The sequence below is a fragment of the Fusarium redolens genome (genome assembly GCF_020744475.1).
Source record: "Fusarium redolens strain MPI-CAGE-AT-0023 chromosome Unknown BKA55scaffold_11, whole genome shotgun sequence".
Classification (NCBI taxonomy): domain Eukaryota; kingdom Fungi; phylum Ascomycota; class Sordariomycetes; order Hypocreales; family Nectriaceae; genus Fusarium; species Fusarium redolens.
In genome coordinates this window covers 543,231-560,514 of record NW_025763674.1, presented here as the reverse complement: position 1 = coordinate 560,514, position 17,284 = coordinate 543,231, and the positions used below count along the sequence as shown (strand labels likewise).

At 49.8% G+C, this 17,284-nt stretch overlaps 6 protein-coding genes across 6 annotated transcripts; 2 read left to right on the top strand and 4 right to left on the bottom strand.

Annotated features, from left to right (window-relative positions):
- The first annotated feature begins 1,988 nt into the window (after nt 1-1,988).
- Nucleotides 1,989-5,766, top strand: BKA55DRAFT_647055 (chitin synthase class II). The gene is made up of 2 exons (XM_046197222.1): nt 1,989-4,217; nt 4,269-5,766. Exons 1-2 carry the CDS (start codon nt 2,132-2,134, stop codon nt 5,432-5,434), a joined length of 3,252 nt encoding a protein of 1,083 aa, XP_046047427.1. The 5' UTR covers nt 1,989-2,131; the 3' UTR covers nt 5,435-5,766.
- A 302-nt stretch (nt 5,767-6,068) lies between these two features.
- Nucleotides 6,069-11,132, bottom strand: BKA55DRAFT_692016 (uncharacterized protein; the record flags this gene model as incomplete). The annotated part of the gene is made up of 4 exons (XM_046199709.1): nt 6,069-6,098; nt 6,149-10,534; nt 10,735-10,883; nt 10,964-11,132. The coding sequence occupies 4 exons, from the start codon at nt 11,130-11,132 to the stop codon at nt 6,069-6,071; spliced, it is 4,734 nt and encodes a 1,577-aa protein (XP_046047426.1).
- A 116-nt stretch (nt 11,133-11,248) lies between these two features.
- On the bottom strand, nt 11,249-12,450 carry BKA55DRAFT_77909 (uncharacterized protein). Its single transcript, XM_046201626.1, has 2 exons — nt 11,926-12,450; nt 11,249-11,858 (listed from the first exon to the last, which is right to left on the bottom strand). Exons 1-2 carry the CDS (start codon nt 12,044-12,046, stop codon nt 11,365-11,367), a joined length of 615 nt encoding a protein of 204 aa, XP_046047425.1. The 5' UTR covers nt 12,047-12,450; the 3' UTR covers nt 11,249-11,364.
- Nucleotides 12,451-13,130: 680 nt separating this feature from the next.
- BKA55DRAFT_541117 (Inositolphosphorylceramide synthase subunit Kei1-domain-containing protein) lies at nt 13,131-13,995 on the bottom strand (the record flags this gene model as incomplete). Its single annotated transcript, XM_046190347.1, has 2 exons — nt 13,131-13,868; nt 13,954-13,995. The coding sequence occupies 2 exons, from the start codon at nt 13,993-13,995 to the stop codon at nt 13,131-13,133; spliced, it is 780 nt and encodes a 259-aa protein (XP_046047424.1).
- A 1,013-nt stretch (nt 13,996-15,008) lies between these two features.
- On the top strand, nt 15,009-15,907 carry BKA55DRAFT_692014 (ribose 5-phosphate isomerase A-domain-containing protein; the record flags this gene model as incomplete). Its single annotated transcript, XM_046199708.1, has 2 exons — nt 15,009-15,408; nt 15,465-15,907. 2 exons carry the CDS (start codon nt 15,009-15,011, stop codon nt 15,905-15,907), a joined length of 843 nt encoding a protein of 280 aa, XP_046047423.1.
- Nucleotides 15,908-16,314: 407 nt separating this feature from the next.
- Nucleotides 16,315-17,244, bottom strand: BKA55DRAFT_692013 (ras family-domain-containing protein; the record flags this gene model as incomplete). The annotated part of the gene is made up of 6 exons (XM_046199707.1): nt 16,315-16,370; nt 16,420-16,698; nt 16,789-16,918; nt 16,971-17,059; nt 17,121-17,146; nt 17,198-17,244. The coding sequence occupies 6 exons, from the start codon at nt 17,242-17,244 to the stop codon at nt 16,315-16,317; spliced, it is 627 nt and encodes a 208-aa protein (XP_046047422.1).
- Between the last annotated feature and the right edge of the window lie 40 nt (nt 17,245-17,284).

Here is a 17,284-nt window from a genome sequence, read left to right as displayed (position 1 = left end):
CTCTTGGTCTTGCCATTTTTCTCATAGGATCTCAGCTATCAGAAGCGTCAGTTGTGCTCATTAGCTTCAATAATACCGTTTCTGCTGGTTTCGTTGGCTCATGAAGGTTAACTCTACCTCAATATGCTTGTCGGCATTTCAGATATCAATTATAGGACAAAACGCGGGGAAGTAGTTATAATGATGTAGACTTTCCACGTTTGCTCATTTAACGTTCACCGATAGGCTTGAACGAGGTTGTGATAACAGCCTTACTTACTCATGAAAAAACCTTACTCATTTAAAGACTACCTACCTATTCATAGCTCCCAAGGAATCCATGGGCACTTGGGCTTAGCCTCTTGTAACTCACATCAAAACCTTTCAGAACGCGATCTTTCCTGAATTTCTTGGTCTTATCAAATACGCATGCATCCATGACCAGGGTTCGCAGTTCTCGTGGCTACAGCCATTCTGAAATCGCATCATTGAGTTTAAAGCTCGTTTATGCTGTGACCCGCCCGCCTATCTATATTAAACTGGATGCTTGTTTTGATCGTGATCTGGCCTCGTGGCTGACGTGTCCAGGGTATGGCTTGTCAATCAACGCACAGTCTCACTTCAAGACGTTCGTGTTCCTAGAAGAGTGTGTGTACCCCGACCTTGTTAGTACGAATCATAGGGCCAAGCCAAAACATTGTCCAGGTGTTTGTGGCGTTAAAAGGTTATTGAGAGTTATCCAAAAACAAAGGCTTGTTTGCAAGCTTGGCGTGTACATCGAGTCTTGACAAGATTCGACCCTTCAGATCAGGGGATGAAACTACTTCGATAGTCCTGATATTAGCTTGGCCGGCGCTTTCCTCTTTTGTTTTGTGTCCTTTGAGTCTACCTATGAATTAGAATTTCCAATACTCCGAGCTTACGTCTGTGATTGCTTGTTGTTTACCGATCAGGTACAGAGTAGGATCGAGACCGTTGAATAGAGTATCCACTTTCAGATGCTAAGCGCCATGATCCATGGTTTAGGGAAGGCTGTGTTACTGTTGCTAGGTGATCGTCACACCTGTAGTTCATCCTCGGGCGTTTCGGGAGACATGGTAAACAGTTGAGTAAGAGCTCTGAATGTCATGATAATTGTCAATTGAGGATAGAAGCGAGAGACAATAGAAATGAATTGAGCGTTGAAGAAATGTAAGCAATTAATTAACCTCCACTGATAGTCTTCTAGTCGCTGAAATAAACTGGGCCGTCAGAAATTGTGAGACTTGGTGTAAGACAGAGCTGTCCGAATTGGGATGCGTTGCCATGCCAACAGTGCGACGTAATTTGTTTGGATTACCTTGCTAAGCTCCTCCCCCACCATTGGATCCTCACCTCTCTCATACCCGCAACCAAACCCGATCCAAAGCTCCGCTCGCTCCGTACTTGACTTTACTTGTTCTATTGTACTACAACATCCTAAGGAAAAAGGAGGCATTCCGAAGAATCATTCATTGTCTTGTATTGCGATACCATTTGCGCGTTGTTTGTCTCTGCCGTCTTTGTCTTGTCCCGCCGCCATTCGACGACGATCTGAACCTACACCGACCACAAGCTTGTACACAATCAACGCCTCGTTTATATCAGAGTTTCAACTACCAACAAGAGGCGCAAACCAACATCAACACCAACTCTGCTTTCACCATCTCTAGTACGCGATTCGGATCTTCTCAGCGGCAGCAGCCGTCGGGATACAAAGTATCCTTCGCTTTTTAGACCTTGAACCGTTACTCGAATAGCTCAGCTCGTATTGTCGCAAGTACCCGAGTCCACTGCATTGCATTCCAGCCTCTTCTCGCCAGTCATGGACCCGAATATGTCACGCCCACCCGACTACAGCCTCCCTCCATATGATGACGAGGACCTTCATCACACACCCACCGGTTACAGTCCCGCTGCTGTGAGACTGTTGACATCCGAAGAACACTACGACTCTCACACGTATGTACTACCCTTATCACCCAGCCAGAATCAGACACAGACACCTCCTGCACGCCCTGCCCCATCTCCTTCTGCTTCCCCTTCTACCTCACCTTCAAAGACAACACCCTCCCCTCTCAAACCGCCAGTAGCGTTTCCTCCTCCATTGCCAATTTCACCTGTGAATATCACCATGTCTTCAGAAAGGGAGGAACGGACCTTCGGGTCCAGCCCTGTCCAACAAGATGACGCCCAAGAGAATATCTCGAATGAGAATCAAGAACATCCTTCACCAAATCCCCCTTCATATGCTTCATCAGTGGCCGAATCCCAGACCTTGTTGCCTAAGAGGCCAATTATCGGCGGCCAGACTGCAAAGCTGCAGAACAAGAACAGAACTAGTGTCCATGTCGCATTCGCAGATCTTCCTCGAGATCTACCAGAGATTCCCGATGGGATCAGCGATAGACGAAGAGTTCACAAGGAACAACTTCACCTTGGATTAGACACGACGCCTCCCATACCACCGCGCCCATTGAGCCGCTTAAGGGATATAAACTCACATGACAAACTTCCTAGTATCCGAAGTCCTCGAAACCTCAACTATCAGCCGAGTGTTCGATCATCGAGATCTGGTTCCATCTTCGACGATGCCCCATCAATGGCGCCCCCGGAGGGCTCCTACGTGTCCTATGGCATGCATGATAATGGCTCTCCTCAGCGACCCTGGACACCATCATCACGGATGTCCGGATTCACAAGATCCGATCTATCGAGGCCTCCTCCTTCGGATGGCATGTATGAGCCCTCCGACTTGAATGGCAGTCCCAGACCAGGAACTCCATCATCAAGATATGGCGGCAGTCCACGACGTCCACTTCCTCCTGCGCCTCTCTTTTCAAACTCAAGGCAGCCTGTCCCGCCAATTGCTGACGATGCGACTATCTCCATTCCTTTGCATGATACTTACGATGACGATGTCTTTGCGCCTGAATCCGACCTGAGCGATGCACGACCTCATCCAGTTGACCGCAGCTCATACATGTCTTCTGAGTCGCAGGACACCCTGAACGAGGGAGACATGGAAGACTACGACAAGGTTGAGCATTATGGCCCTGCCCCGACTGGCGCACAAGAGAGAAGAGGTGTTCGCGCACCTCAAATGGCAAGAAAAGAGGTTCAGCTCATCAACGGCGAACTAGTGCTTGAGTGTAAGATCCCAACAATTCTGTACAGTTTCTTGCCTCGACGAGGCGAGGTTGAATTTACTCACATGCGCTACACCGCCGTCACATGCGACCCTGATGACTTTGTCGAAAGAGGTTACACGTTGCGACAAACATTTGGCAAGACTGTTCGAGAGACGGAATTGTTCATTTGTGTCACCATGTACAACGAAGATGAAATAGGATTCACTCGAACGATGCATGCCGTCATGAAGAACATCTCACACTTCTGCTCTCGATCGCGCTCCCGTACCTGGGGTGAGACTGGGTGGCAAAAGATCGTCGTCTGCATTGTCTCCGATGGTCGAGAGAAGATTCACCCTCGTACTTTAGATGCACTCGCTGCCATGGGTGTCTACCAGCACGGTATCGCAAAGAACTATGTCAACAACCGCGCTGTGCAAGCACACGTCTACGAATACACAACTCAGGTCTCTCTCGATTCCGACCTCAAGTTCAAGGGTGCCGAGAAGGGCATTGTTCCTTGCCAGATGATCTTCTGTCTCAAGGAAAAGAACCAGCGCAAGCTCAACTCTCATCGTTGGTTCTTCAATGCCTTTGGGAAGGCTCTCAACCCGAACGTCTGCATCTTGCTGGATGTTGGTACTCGCCCTAGTGGCACCTCGCTGTACCATCTCTGGAAGGCCTTCGATACTGACTCCAACGTCGCTGGCGCTTGTGGAGAGATTAAGGCTATGAAGGGCAGACTGGGCGCTAACCTGCTCAATCCTCTCGTTGCGTCCCAGAACTTCGAGTATAAAATGTCCAACATCCTTGATAAACCTCTCGAGTCCGTCTTCGGATACATTACTGTCCTTCCCGGTGCCCTGAGTGCGTACCGATACCACGCGCTTCAGAATGACGAGACTGGTCACGGTCCTCTCAGCCAGTACTTCAAGGGTGAGACATTGCATGGTCAACACGCTGATGTCTTCACTGCCAACATGTACCTCGCTGAAGATCGTATCCTTTGCTGGGAGTTGGTCGCCAAACGTGGTGAGAGATGGGTTCTCAAGTACGTCAAGGGATGTACCGGTGAAACCGATGTGCCTGGTAAGATATTCTAATACTTCAAATAACGAATGCAATACTAACTCAGCGTAGATACTGTTCCTGAATTCATCTCGCAGCGTCGTCGATGGCTCAATGGTGCCTTCTTTGCCGCTGTTTACTCCCTTGTCCACTTCAAGCAGATTTGGTTTACCGACCACACCCTTGCTCGTAAAATCCTTCTGCACATGGAGTTCTTGTATCAGTTCATTCAGCTCATGTTCACCTTCTTCTCCTTGGCCAACTTCTACCTCACCTTCTACTTCGTTGCAGGCGGTTTGACAGATCCCAAAGTCGATCCGTTCGGACACAACATCGCTACCGTTATCTTCCACATCCTGCGATATGCCTGTGTACTTCTCATATCAACACAGTTTATCCTGTCTCTCGGTAATCGACCTCAAGGCTCTAAGAAGCTCTACCTTATCAGTATGATCATCTACAGCATCATTATGGTTTACACGACATTTGCTACTTTTTACATCATTATTCACCAACTCACGTCTAAAGACGACAAGATCAAGATGGGTGATAATGTCTTTACGAATATGATTGTATCTATCTTGTCTACGATCGGCATGTACTTCATCATGTCTATCTTGTATCTCGATCCCTGGCACATGATCACGTCTTCGGCACAGTACTTTATCCTTCTTCCCAGCTACATCTGCACCCTGCAAGTCTACGCCTTCTGTAACACACACGATGTTACCTGGGGTACCAAGGGTGACAACGTCATGAAGACTGATCTTGGTGGTGCTGTGGGTAAGGGTGAGACCGTCGAGCTGGAAATGCCCAGCGAGCAGCTCGATATTGACAGTGGATACGATGAGGCTCTTCGCAACCTCCGTGATCGTCTCGAAGTTCCTGAGCCTCCACCTAGCGAATCTCAGTTGCAAGAGGACTACTACAAGAGTGTCCGAACCTATCTCGTCCTCACATGGATGATCGGCAACGGTATCCTTGGTATGGCCGTATCGGAGATCTACAGTGCTAGAGGCATTGGCGATAACTATTATCTGCGCTTCCTCCTCTGGTCCGTCGCCGCACTCGCCGTCTTCCGTGCCATCGGTTCCACCACTTTTGCCATCCTCAACGTGATCAACATGATAGTTGAGGGTCGCGTCCGCTTGAGTCTCAAGGCACCTCGATGGATGGGCGGCCTAAAGGAGAGAGTCAACGACAAGATGAGCAGTGTGTCGAGCAACCTACGCAGTTGATGTGCACATCATCTTGAACTATTTGCGCTTGATTTTTGTTATGCATTTAGAAAATGGGCATCTGCATCGGCGTGGTTTGGCGTTTTGACATTTACATCTGCATGGAAATGATGAACCAATCCCAGCTCTTTTCGCTTGGAGGATGACGATGGAGCAGATGAGTTCTCGAAAACTATATGATGCCGACCATGATTGTCGAGGCAACGAATGTTTTGATCGGAATGTTTTGTTTAATGGCTATATGTGAGGAATTCGCTTCTGGGGTAGGAATTGTGTAAATAGCAGAGGATAGATGTGTATACCCCGGGTTCAATACGATGCTTGTTAAGATAATCTCGATCAAATGTTCATCAACGTGAAGCAAGGGTTAAACTTTAGGCTTGAAAGTTGAGATAAAGTCTGTATAATTCAACAATCTAGATCGTTCACGCAAAGTCTCAAATCATTGCGAAAGTGTTTCTACATGGAATAAATGCGTTCCTATCAGTTGCGCCGGCCAAGTAAATACCACATCAAGCTATGCAAAATAAAGCAACAAATCATGATATCAAGGTTCATCCAACAGATCCTTCATTCTTTTCCTGTTCCGGCTGATGCTAACCATAATTTTCGTCCAGTCCTTTTAAGTCGTGATCTATTCCTCGTCCTCTTCTTCCTCGGCAACCTGGAAGACTGTTAGTTCTTGTTACTTGCAATGGATTCAAGTGTACTTACGTTATCGTGGAAGTTCTGGCCATCAGTGGTAGCAACAATGATACCAGAGCGGACACAGAAGTCACCAAAGCGCTCACCCTCGTTTCGCTCAAGAGCATATCGCTTAAGGAGAGGCTTCATGATGGCGAGGATCTCATCCTCCTTAATGCTCTGGCGATATAGCTTGTTAAGGCGCTGGCCATGGTAACCACCACCAAGGTACATATTGTAAGCACCGTACGCCTTACCGACGAAAGCAACCTCAGCCAACCAAGGACGAGCACAACCGTTGGGGCAACCAGTCATACGCATAACAATAGAGTCCTGGCGAAGACCGTTCTCCTCAAGGCATGACTCCAGCTTGGAGATGAGCACAGGCAGGTATCGCTCAGACTCAGCCATGGCAAGACCACAAGTAGGGAAAGCGACACAAGCGGAGGAGCTGAGACGAAGAGCTGAGAACTGGATGTTGTCGAGCTTGTACTTCTTCATGAGCTGCTTGACATCGTCAAGATCCTCATCAGCGACGTTGCTGAGAATCAAATGCTGGTTACCAGTAAGACGGAACTCAGACTGGCCCTTAAGAGACTTGGCAATCTCACGCAGACCAGTCTTCATCTGGAACTCAGGGGTATCCTCAATACGACCGTTCTCGATGAAAAACGTGAAGTGGTTGAGGCCGTGCTCATCCTTCTGCCAGCCAAAGGTATCAACGTTGCTCTTGAACTCGAAAGGTCGCTCATTCTCAAACTTCTTGCCCCAGAGCTCCTCAACCTTGCTGCGGAAGACAGGCACAGTCATGTCATCAATGGTGTATTTGAGACGAGCGTGCTTTCGGTTCTTGCGATCACCGTTGTCACGCTGGACGAGCATGATCTTTTCGCAGACAATGTGCACATCCTCGGTCTTCACAAAACCGAACATGCGACCAGTCTGGGGATATGTCTTCTTGTTGTTGTGGGTAGCACCCATACCACCACCAGCAAGAACGTTGAAACCGGCAAGGTTGCCGTCCTCTCCCTTGATAGCAATCAGACCAATGTCGTGAGCATACACATCAGTATCGTTGTGAGGGGGGATAGCAATAGTAATCTTGAACTTTCGGGGGAGATAAGTAGGGCCATAGAGAGGCTCGAAGTCCTGAACAGCATCACCAGCAACCTGGGTCTTCTTGTTGTCATCATCAGTCAACCAAATCTCGTGGTATGCAGTAGTTGATGGCAAGAGGTGGTCACTGATAAGCTGAGAGCAGGCAAAGACTTGACGGTGGTACTTGGACTGGGTAGGGAGCGAACTGCACATGACGTTTCGGTTCACGTCACCACAGGCAGCAATGGTGGTCATGAGGGCTCGATTGATAGCTTGCATAGCAGGCTTGAGCTTGCTCTTGACAACACCGTGGAACTGGAAGGTCTGTCGGGTAGTGAGCTTCATGGTTTCGTTACCAAGCTCATTGGCAATGTCGTCCATCTGAACCCACTGCTTGGGAGTGGAGATACCACCAGGCAGACGGCATCGGATCATGAAAGAGTAGGCGGGCTCAAGACCCTGGGCCTTTCGTTCATCTCGGATGTCACGATCGTCCTGCATGTATGTTCCGTGGAACTTGGTGAGCTGCTGGTCGGAGGCCGAGATAGCAAGAGTGGTGGGGTCGTTTAGACCCTCAACAATGGTACCACGGAGGTAGTTGGAGGCCAGCTTGATGTCCTCGTTGGTGATAGGCGGGGGCTCATCGGGAAGGCCATCGACCTTATCGACACCGAGGGCGGTCCAGAGCTTGGGCTCCCACTCCTGGTAACCAGTCTGGAAGCTGTCGGGGTCCTGATCATCACCGAGACCGATATCGATCAGATGCTTACCACCAAGGTTGGTCAAAACACGGTCAAGATCCTTGGCAGGCTTGTTGTAGTAGATCTTGTCCTCCTTTCGAGGCCAGTAGTGGCTGTCACCAAGACCAAAGATGGAGTAGTTGACGGCAGCGAGGTCGAGACCAGTGTTGTCCTTGATAGCGTCCCAGAAAGGCAGACCGTTTTGAGGGAACTCACCCTGACCAGCGGTAGAAGTGATGAAAACAATGTTCTCCTCAGTAGGGAGATCCTCGACAGGGTAATCCTCCATAGCCATAACAGTAGTCTTCAAGCCGCGAGCACGACCTCGGCTAGCCAATCGCTTGGCCAGAGTAGTAGCATTGCCGTTGTCAGAAGCATATAGAATGGTGAGAGGAGCGCCCAAAAGACCTTCGAGGAGCTGGTTGTACGCATCCTTAGCCTTCCTCTTTTGTTGAGCTCGCACCTCACTTCCGAAGTCCTTGACAAGGGCGGCGGCAAACTTAGGCTCCTTGGCAGCCAGCTGAGTGAGCTGGTTGTCGCGGGCAAGGAACTTCTTGAGCTCTTGCTTGATCAGCTCAGAGTCGAGAGAGAAGTTGGGTTCGCCCTTCTTCTCATTGTCGGGGTTCCATCGATACAGAGGCCAGTAACCAGTGTCAACAGCCTTCTTGGTCTCCTGGAGAACAGTGAGAGGAGAGTCGGTCTCACCGAAGTAAGGGAGGTAAGCAAGAACGACGGAAGGGCCCTCGAACTTGTCAGCCTCAAGAAGGGCTTGGAGAACTTGGGTGTATGAGCTGTAGACGGCAGTGGATGCAACATATACGTTACCGAAGTTCATGGCGTAGAGACCAATGTCCTTCTTGCGGCGGTTAGCATCAGCAGCAGCCCTCTCCGAGTAAGGAGTAGAGTCGATGATGAGCATGTTAACATTCTCACCAGAGGCAAGGACGTGGTGAACACCAGAGTTGCCAAGATCGTAAGACCAGGCATCAGAACCAGTCAGCCAGAGGGACTCCTTTCGGAAAAGACCCTTAGCAGAAAGGAGCTCAGCAGCCAGAGAAGAGCCATCGGTCTCCAGTCTAGCAATGACATCGTCGGCAATCTCAGTAGACTTGGTGGCATCATCAGCGTTCATAGCCCATCGTGCCAGCCAGCTCTTGGGAGCATCGGTAGTGAAACTACCGTTGGTAGCAGCATCCTTGACTTGAGAAACGAACTGGCCACGACGTTGCTTGCGAGCCAGGAGGGAACCGAAGCCGAACTCGGGGCTAGCAGCAACATTAGGGGAAAGGCCAGTGGTAGAAGACTTGATAGCATTGGCAACGTAAGCTCGCTTGCCAAAGAGCTGATCAAGAATCTTGGTATAAGCGGTCTCGAGCTGAGGAGTCTGGAGGTCATAACCAGTAGGCTCCTTCCAAGCCTCCTTCTTGCCGACCTCGAGGTTTTGGATAGGCTTCTCGGCAGTGAGGTTCTGCAGAACACCACGCAGGGCCTGAACGACGACATCGGGGGCAATATAGCCAAGCTGGTGGCCAACAATAGCCTCAACGCCACCAGGACCGCTCTTCACGGAAGTCAAGACGTCAATGAGGAGAGGGCCCCACTTGGTAGTCTTGCGGTGAATTTGCTCCAACACGGCAATTCGCTTGACCGAGCGAGGAATGGCCTCAACAAGTCTAGAGCCGATCCAAGGTCGGTAGAGGCGAGGAGTAAGGATGGCGGTGTTGACGAAGATCTCCTCAGGGCGGGCCTCGTCGATGGCTTGAGCGAAAGCACCGGCATCGGAACCAAAGATGAAGAGGCAGTTCTCAGCGTCAGGAGGGCCAGAGTACTCGAAGGCGCTGTACTCCCGGCCAACTGATGCCTTGAGCTGAGCCCAGATACGTCCAGCGGACTTGTAAATATCCTCGGAGGTAACCTGAGGGGGGGCAGTCTCAACGGTGGTGGCGACTGATGAAGGCGCAACAGGAGTGCTGGCCTCGCTATCTTGGCTGGACTTGACCGATGTTCCAGCTGAGGGAGCCTTGGAGGCGTTGGCGCTAGGGGGTACAGTGAGGTTTCCACTCGCGGCGGCACCATTCACTGCTGGCGCATCGTGGTCTGAAGAGACGGCAATGTGGCCATCATCCGCGTAGATGCCGGTCTGTGAAGAGGGAGCAGAGCCGGCTTGGAATCGGCGAACGCTCTCGATGTCGAGAACGTCACGAACAACGGCGGCATCCTCGATGGCAATAGGCTTGTCCTTTGCCGATGTAGAAGGGGCAAAGAAGTGAACGACACCCTTACCAGTTCGGACAGCAAGGGCGTGAGCAGTCAGAGCCAAATCTTGAGCCTCCTGAAGGGTCTCAGACTGAACAAATGTGAATCCCGAGTTACGAATGGCGGTGATAACCGAGTAGTCGGGGAACGTCCGGGGCTGAAGAGAGACGTGAAGGACAACAGGGTAGTTGGCCAATTTGTATAGGTGTGAGACGGAGGGGAGCAGAATGTGGGACGTGGTGGTGACTGAGACGAGCTTTCCAGCTCGGATGGGTGTGTATACTGAGAGAAGAGGATCGGTGTTGTGTCGTACAGGGATGATCTGGTTTGACAGTCAGCTAAATTCAATTACATGGTTCAATATGGTAATGGCTCAATGAGCGAACTCGATGTATAAACCATTCAAACCATATTCCTCTTCATAGGTTTATGAGTAGTAGTCGCTCATAGAGTCCTCCTAAGAAGATCGGAGATTTTTCGGAGAGCATCTAGGAGGGGTAAATTGCCCTTGAGCAGACTAACCTCAGGAACTGTATCAGCACTCTGAGCGACCAAGCTGCTGTCCTTGCGGCTGGCGTATCGGTTCAGGTGAGAGGAGAATTCGGAGTCGGTGCCAATCGCGGGCTGGACAGAAACAACGACATCGCTGGAGAGGTAGGCAATTCGAGCCACTGTGAGAAGCGCATTAGCAATCAATTGGTCTTGTTGCGGGGCAAGCTGAAATGATTGAGATTGAGAAGTTCCTGTTCACTCTGATCTGCAGACGTTCCATCTGCGCGGACAAAGCTCAATCGCTTTGCAGTGTGACAGGTTATCTCCAACTCATGCAGCATCCCGGTACCGCCTCCAACGTCTGGCATATAGGAAAACTCACCAGCCTCCTCAGGAGTCTTGATCTGGTGCTGTGAGGCAGCGTCCATTGTGTCCTTTTCCGTCGTCGTCTTCGGCTCGTCGGGTATTATGATCGAACTGTCTTTTAAACAGACAGAGCAGACAAAGCTGCTTGCGCCTCACTCGGTGAAGGGAGAGTGATGTATAAGAGGAAGATGGAGGAGAGAGAGATGGAGAGAAAGGAAAGAAATCTCAATGACGGTCTCGCTCAACAAAGCAAGATCCGAGGATCGTGAGTGGTATTCTTCCTTTTCTATAGAATTAGAAAAAGGTTTCTTCCCTCTGGCTCTCAACGTCCAAAGGAAAGGAAAGAAGTTTGTAAACTGGAGCGAGCAGAGACACGCCCTTTTGCCTTAACTTTAGAGACGCCCCTCGTTCCGTCTGGTCTTGTCTACTGGGTCCGGTCCCTCGGCTGTGCTTTTGCTCATTCGCACGTCTTATTTTTTCTTTTCCATTCGCCGATTTTTTTCCCCGCGCCATTAATTTAGTTAGAAAAACAGCTGCAAATTCCATCCAGACGCCGCTCAATGGCCACAAGATTGGCTTGTATGAATCCTCGCCCTCGATTGCGTGATCGATTAGCGGGATGCTATGCCCCGGACGGCGGGGCTCAGTACGTCCTGTCGACATTGGGGGTGCTTTCTCAGGGTCGCGCCTTCCGCTGGAACCAGGCCAGTGCACGACTCCGCGACCACCGATAGCGAATGAGGAGCTTTGGATTTGCTTCGAGCTGTTGTGCAATTGGCCTGTTGCGCCTTATGTAATGCCATCAGCCAATGAAGCTCCCCGCGCGAACACCGGCATTGGGCAGGAGATACGTACAGGGGTACATGGCGAGCTGGACCCACCCCGAGTTCCTGCTGAGGGATGCTGTTGGGCCACCGACGGTCCGCGCAAGAATTACCAAAATGATGAGAGATTCTTTCGTTGCGAAGAATTGCATGACCACCCCAGAAACGAAAAACCACTTGCGAATTACAGGGATCGCTCCGACTACCGGCCGGTGTCCGTATGTTCCTCATTTCTTCCAATGATATTGGACCCTGAGGGTTCATGAGCTTACTTTACGATTTCATCATTCATATCTGAGACGGAGGCAATTGGTAATCCTGTCGGCTATGTTCACGATCTCACAATATCTGAGGTCATGCATCGGAAAGAAAAGAGTCATCTAAGAAGCACAGACATTAACTATCCATATCGGAAGATACCCTCTCGCTGCCTCCGTAGGCGGGAGTGTCCGAGGACGGAGGCTAGCTACTTTATACTGAGGCTTACTGATTGATTAACTGCTCATATATCATTGGCCGGTTTCTACAATGAAACCATATCAAGGTGAAAGTAAACAATGATGGCAATGGCAGCTTGTGAAAGGACAGGTCTTAGTATTCAATTTCATTGTCTAACTAAAAGTGTATTAGGTGCTAAGCTGTGTAGCAAGTATTATCATTATCCCAATATTTTGTACTCAATGCACCCAGTTCATAACCCAGAACAACTCTAGTATACAAGAGAATAACCTTGCGTACATCGATCCACGATGACCCAATGTGCAATGACGAGATAATATCATGTGCCTCTCACGTCTTTCAGCATTGAACTGGGATCGTCCTATCACGCAATCCGCTCTCAACATCTTATGTCGGCTCATCCGCTCAGATAGCCCGCAGCGGCCGTTCAGAGGATCCACAGCATGCCGCGATTTCGCCGCATATGCCGCACTTCCTCCGTGCTGGCCGAGTCATCGTCGGCATACTTTCCGTGCTGGATTGGACTTGATTTCATGCTTGTTTCCCGTTGAATCTTCAAGGTACCACATTCTTCCCTGACAAACTCCGTCTATCGTGTTGGTCCACTGACCATGGACATGCGAATTGCTGAACCTGAAACACCGCTCATATGTTGCAAAGAGAAGACATCATCTCCCTCACGGCCTGTTCGCTTATTGTTCATCTCTGACTTCTGATCCTGAGATCAATTCATCAAGGTCGCCCAGTGATTCGCGGTAGATTCCATATCAAACGGTTTTAAACCTCGCCAGAGAGCGTGCCCGCTGAGACGGGCTTGTTAGGTCCTCCCAGATTGGGAGCCCATTCGTCAGACTCCCGGGTGTCAAGCCAGTAAGCCCTGCCACATGATACCATCAAACGGCCAAGGCGTCCCCGGCGGCCCTCACCGTCAGGAAGATCCTCAGCGAAAGGACCCTCTTGGTCATCAACGCCAGGGCCTTCCAGAATCATCAGTTGCATATACTTTTGCAACACCTGCTGTGCATACGCCATAACGATGAAACTGAAATATACGCGGATCAACGTCGCGCCAACAATCAGCAACATGCTGGCAGCCGTTTCCTGAGGAACGACTTTGCCATGCATGGCAGCCTCCTTCCGCAGGCCTTGCATACCCTCAGCCACAAAGTTAGGGAGATCCGTCTTCTTGGATTCGGTTGTCTCGCTCAGTTGAGTAGAGAAGTACCAGTCCAGGCCAAAGGCTGCGGTGTATGCTGCATTGATAACGGTATCGATGATGTAAAGCCACGCGAGCGCCAAACATTCGAAGGGGCTCTGTCGTCGAACATGAGGAATGAGAATTGCTAGTCCTACGAGAACCGCGATAGAGTATACGTATGTTGAGAGCTGAAGGAGAGATAGCTGATATCCAGTAAGAATGGCCAGGAGTCCGTAAACGCCAGTGATCTTGTTGAAGACGAGAGCCAGAGCGATGAGTTCGACGCCGGTCTGGAGGCTTGTGATGCCGAATAGGCTCTGCAAACAGTTCAGTTAGCATTTGTTGACCTCATCGCCGTCCTCGTGAGACGATGTCAGGATCGAGTCGCGTGCTCCTCCTTACCTTAGGCCGGGGTACCCGGAGGGATCGAGTAAACCGAGACATGGCGGTGCGTTCTCTTGAAAGTATGATGTTTCCTTCCGGGACCTTCGAACTCAATGGACTATTCCTCGTCGTTTGTTGATATCAAGACTGAATAAGGAACGCGCAGGAGAAGAACGAAATTGCAGGGACAAATGAATGATGCAACCAGGGTCTGCTTCAAGAACTTGCGCCCGAGACTGCCGGTGTAATCTTAAATCACGTGGTAATCGTCAAAAAGCTGGGCTGAGTTAAAAACATGTCAGCCAATCATAATGCTGACGCAGCATCTTAAATCTTTTGAGTTTTGGGTGGTGACAGCAAGCCATCACGTCACTTGCTGCAACCCCAAATCCGCCCCAAACCCGCCCAAGCTGTAGATTATCTTTCTGCGCTTGTGCTTGCCTCTTCTAGGTGAAGTGCGGTAGGTTTAGAAAAAACCAATTGAGTCTCTTGATCCTCCTCAGATTTCCGTTTCGCTGGCCCGCTAAATCGAAGCTCTTGATTCGCAAGACACGACAGGACATCTTCCTGATCTGACTTCCATGGAGTTGAGTTGACTGAGAGAAGTTAATCACATGTGATCCTCTTCTGACTGCCCATTCGTGCCCTGATAGATACCCTGACTTTCTATTTTGCCGTATTTTTCCAAGCTTGCTTATTGCCTGTCCTTGGCAAACAGGGTCCATTTGTCTTCCTACATGAAGTGGCTTTTACATCTCTCCACCAGAAAGTCGCCGGCTCTAGTCGGAACTGCGTGTTTTCCTCCTACACACTCTCTCAAGAATCACCTTTATATTACACTATTACCCTCCATACAAACTCTAGTTCCTACATCTCAGACTTTCCCCTTGATTAGAACATCGGCTCGAGGTGCTAGGTTATTCTCAACTCAATTACCCTACACTTCTCCACGATATCTCCCCACGACCCCTCGTCATCCGCACCGCGGGGTCCTGCACATCCCACCAACCCACATACGCAGCTGTAAACAGACTCAAGGTCTCAGTCTCACTTACAGGTCCAATTCGAGAGCCATGTCTTCAGCAAACCTAGTCGAATCGGCCAAGAAATTGGCCGCCTATCAGGCAGTCAATGACCACCTCGATGCTTCTTACAAATTCGTCGGCATCGGCTCTGGCAGTACTGTTGTTTACGTTGTCGACGCCATTGTCAGCAAGGGCCCCGAGTTCTACAAGGGAATGACCTTTATTCCTACTGGAAGCCAGTCGAAGGGTCTCATTCGTGCTGCTGGTCTCAACCTTGTCAACCTTGATGAGAGACCTGTCGTGGATGGGCTTCCTGTTCCTCTTGACGTTGCCTTTGACGGCGCTGATGAGGTCGATGAGGATCTCAATCTTATCAAGGGTGGTGGTGCTTGTCTGTTCCAGGAGAAATTGGTAGCAATTGCTGCTAAGAAGTTCATTGCCGTCGCTGGTATGCACCGAGGGTTTTTGTTTATGACAAATTTGAAATAAACTGACAATTAACAGATTACCGAAAGCAATCTCCTAGATTATGTACCACTTGGAAGACAATTCCCATTGAGGTTCTTCCCCTATCTGCCCCTGATGTCTTGACCCGTCTTCGAGCAATGGGCTCGCCCAACCCTGTTGTTCGTTCAGGCCTCCCTAGCAAAGCTGGAGAATGTGTAACAGACAACGGTATGTGGCTTATCGACGCCCCGTTCTCTCCCTTGCTTCTTTCCAAGGACATCAAGTCGGAAGCGGATGGTCGTGGAAAGGACGGTGCCTGGGAAGTTAATGCGCTCGCCGAGGAATTGGTTCGAACCCCTGGCATCGTTGAAATTGGACTGTTCCACGGCTTTAATGGCAGTGAAGCCGTCAAACTGGGCAAGCAACTTCAAGCACAGAAGCCAATTGCTGCTTATTTCGGTCTCGCCAATGGTGAGGTGCAAGTACAAAATGCGGCTTAAACGGCTCAGAGTATAAACCGGGAACGAGGCACTGAAGATGCAACAACTGTTGATGGATGATTGCCAAGCCCGATGAACAAAATGTGGAGAACACTCACGATGAAGGGAATGGATTGGATAACCATATAATAAGATATTCTGAAGCGGCATGGCTGATGAAAGCGCAACGAGATAGAAGCGAAATGATTGACCAGCTCAAGCCAGTCGAATCAACATTAAAGTTTCTTATATAACGATCGTAGGCTCGTAGTCCTGGTTGTATTATACAAGCTCCTGCACTCAGATCCACACGCTATGCTTGATATCCTATTTTGTGTGCGAGGTAGCCAGGCTTCTTTCGCATCTCGAGCACGGCTTGCGTTTTCCCAGATACTCCTGTACTCCAGTCCGAATCGGTGTTGACGTATTCAGCATGCGCAGCCCTCTTGCGATTGCTGCGAGTTGTTTGTCTTGACATCAATCACTAAGCATCGTGTTAGTTACCTTCGGAGATGCCGGGCATAAATACTCACTCTGGTTCGAAGCTTGCGCCGCGGCATCGCTTCCCTCCATGCCAGGCAAGGCTTGTGCTATCCTCTTGAACAGGTTCTTGACGTTGTGACCCAGCTTTGCGCTCGTCTCGACAAACATCAGGTTGTTCTTCTTTGCCTCTTCCTCTCCCTGCTGTGTGGTAACTTCCCGCTTGTCGTTCAAATCTGTCTTGTTTCCAACCAGCACAATAATAACATCGTTACCTCGCTCGGCTCGTACGTCGTCGATCCACTTCTTGGTGTTTTGGAATGACTTAGCGTCTATAAGAAGAGCGGTGTTAGCACGACTCGTGCATAGCCACATTGAAGGCGAGGGGGTAGCCGGGTAGTGGGGTCATCAGGGGCACATACTAGAGATATCATAGACAACAACAGCTACGCTTGAATCGCGGATGTAAGAAGGAATCAAGCTTCGGAAACGTTCTTGTCCAGCAGTATCCCATAGCTGCAGTCGCACCGTCCGGTCCTCGAGGTACATGGTCTAAGTGGGCAGATGTTAGTGTGGCCTAGGAGTCGGCTGTCACGGTCCTGACCTTGGAGAGGAAATCAATGCCAATTGTCGCCTGATACATGTTGTCAAAAGAATCATACATGAATCGTGTGATTAAAGAGGTCTTTCCGACTGTTGTGATCGATATTAGTGATTTTGATCGGGACGGTTCCGCAGTCGGACATCGACATACCACTCTGTTCTCCTAGAAACACCAACCTGAACATCTATTAGCTGAATAATTTAATCATAAATGCTCGATGTACACACTTGAACTTCTTCAAGGGGTTATTGTAGGATCCGCCAGCCTGCGACATCTTTGCGGTTCTGATGTCTCGTTCGGAGTCTTGTAAGGGA

Coding starts and splice junctions, on each gene's coding strand:
- BKA55DRAFT_647055 (XM_046197222.1), top strand. CDS start 2,132: ATGTCTTCAGAAAGGGAGGAACGGACCTTCGGGTCCAGCCCTGTCCAA. Junction 4,218..4,268: donor CGGTGAAACCGATGTGCCTG/GTAAGATATTCT, acceptor AACTCAGCGTAG/ATACTGTTCCTGAATTCATC.
- BKA55DRAFT_77909 (XM_046201626.1), bottom strand. CDS start 12,046: ATGCAATTCTTCGCAACGAAAGAATCTCTCATCATTTTGGTAATTCTT. Junction 11,859..11,925: donor CCAGCTCGCCATGTACCCCT/GTACGTATCTCC, acceptor GCATTACATAAG/GCGCAACAGGCCAATTGCAC.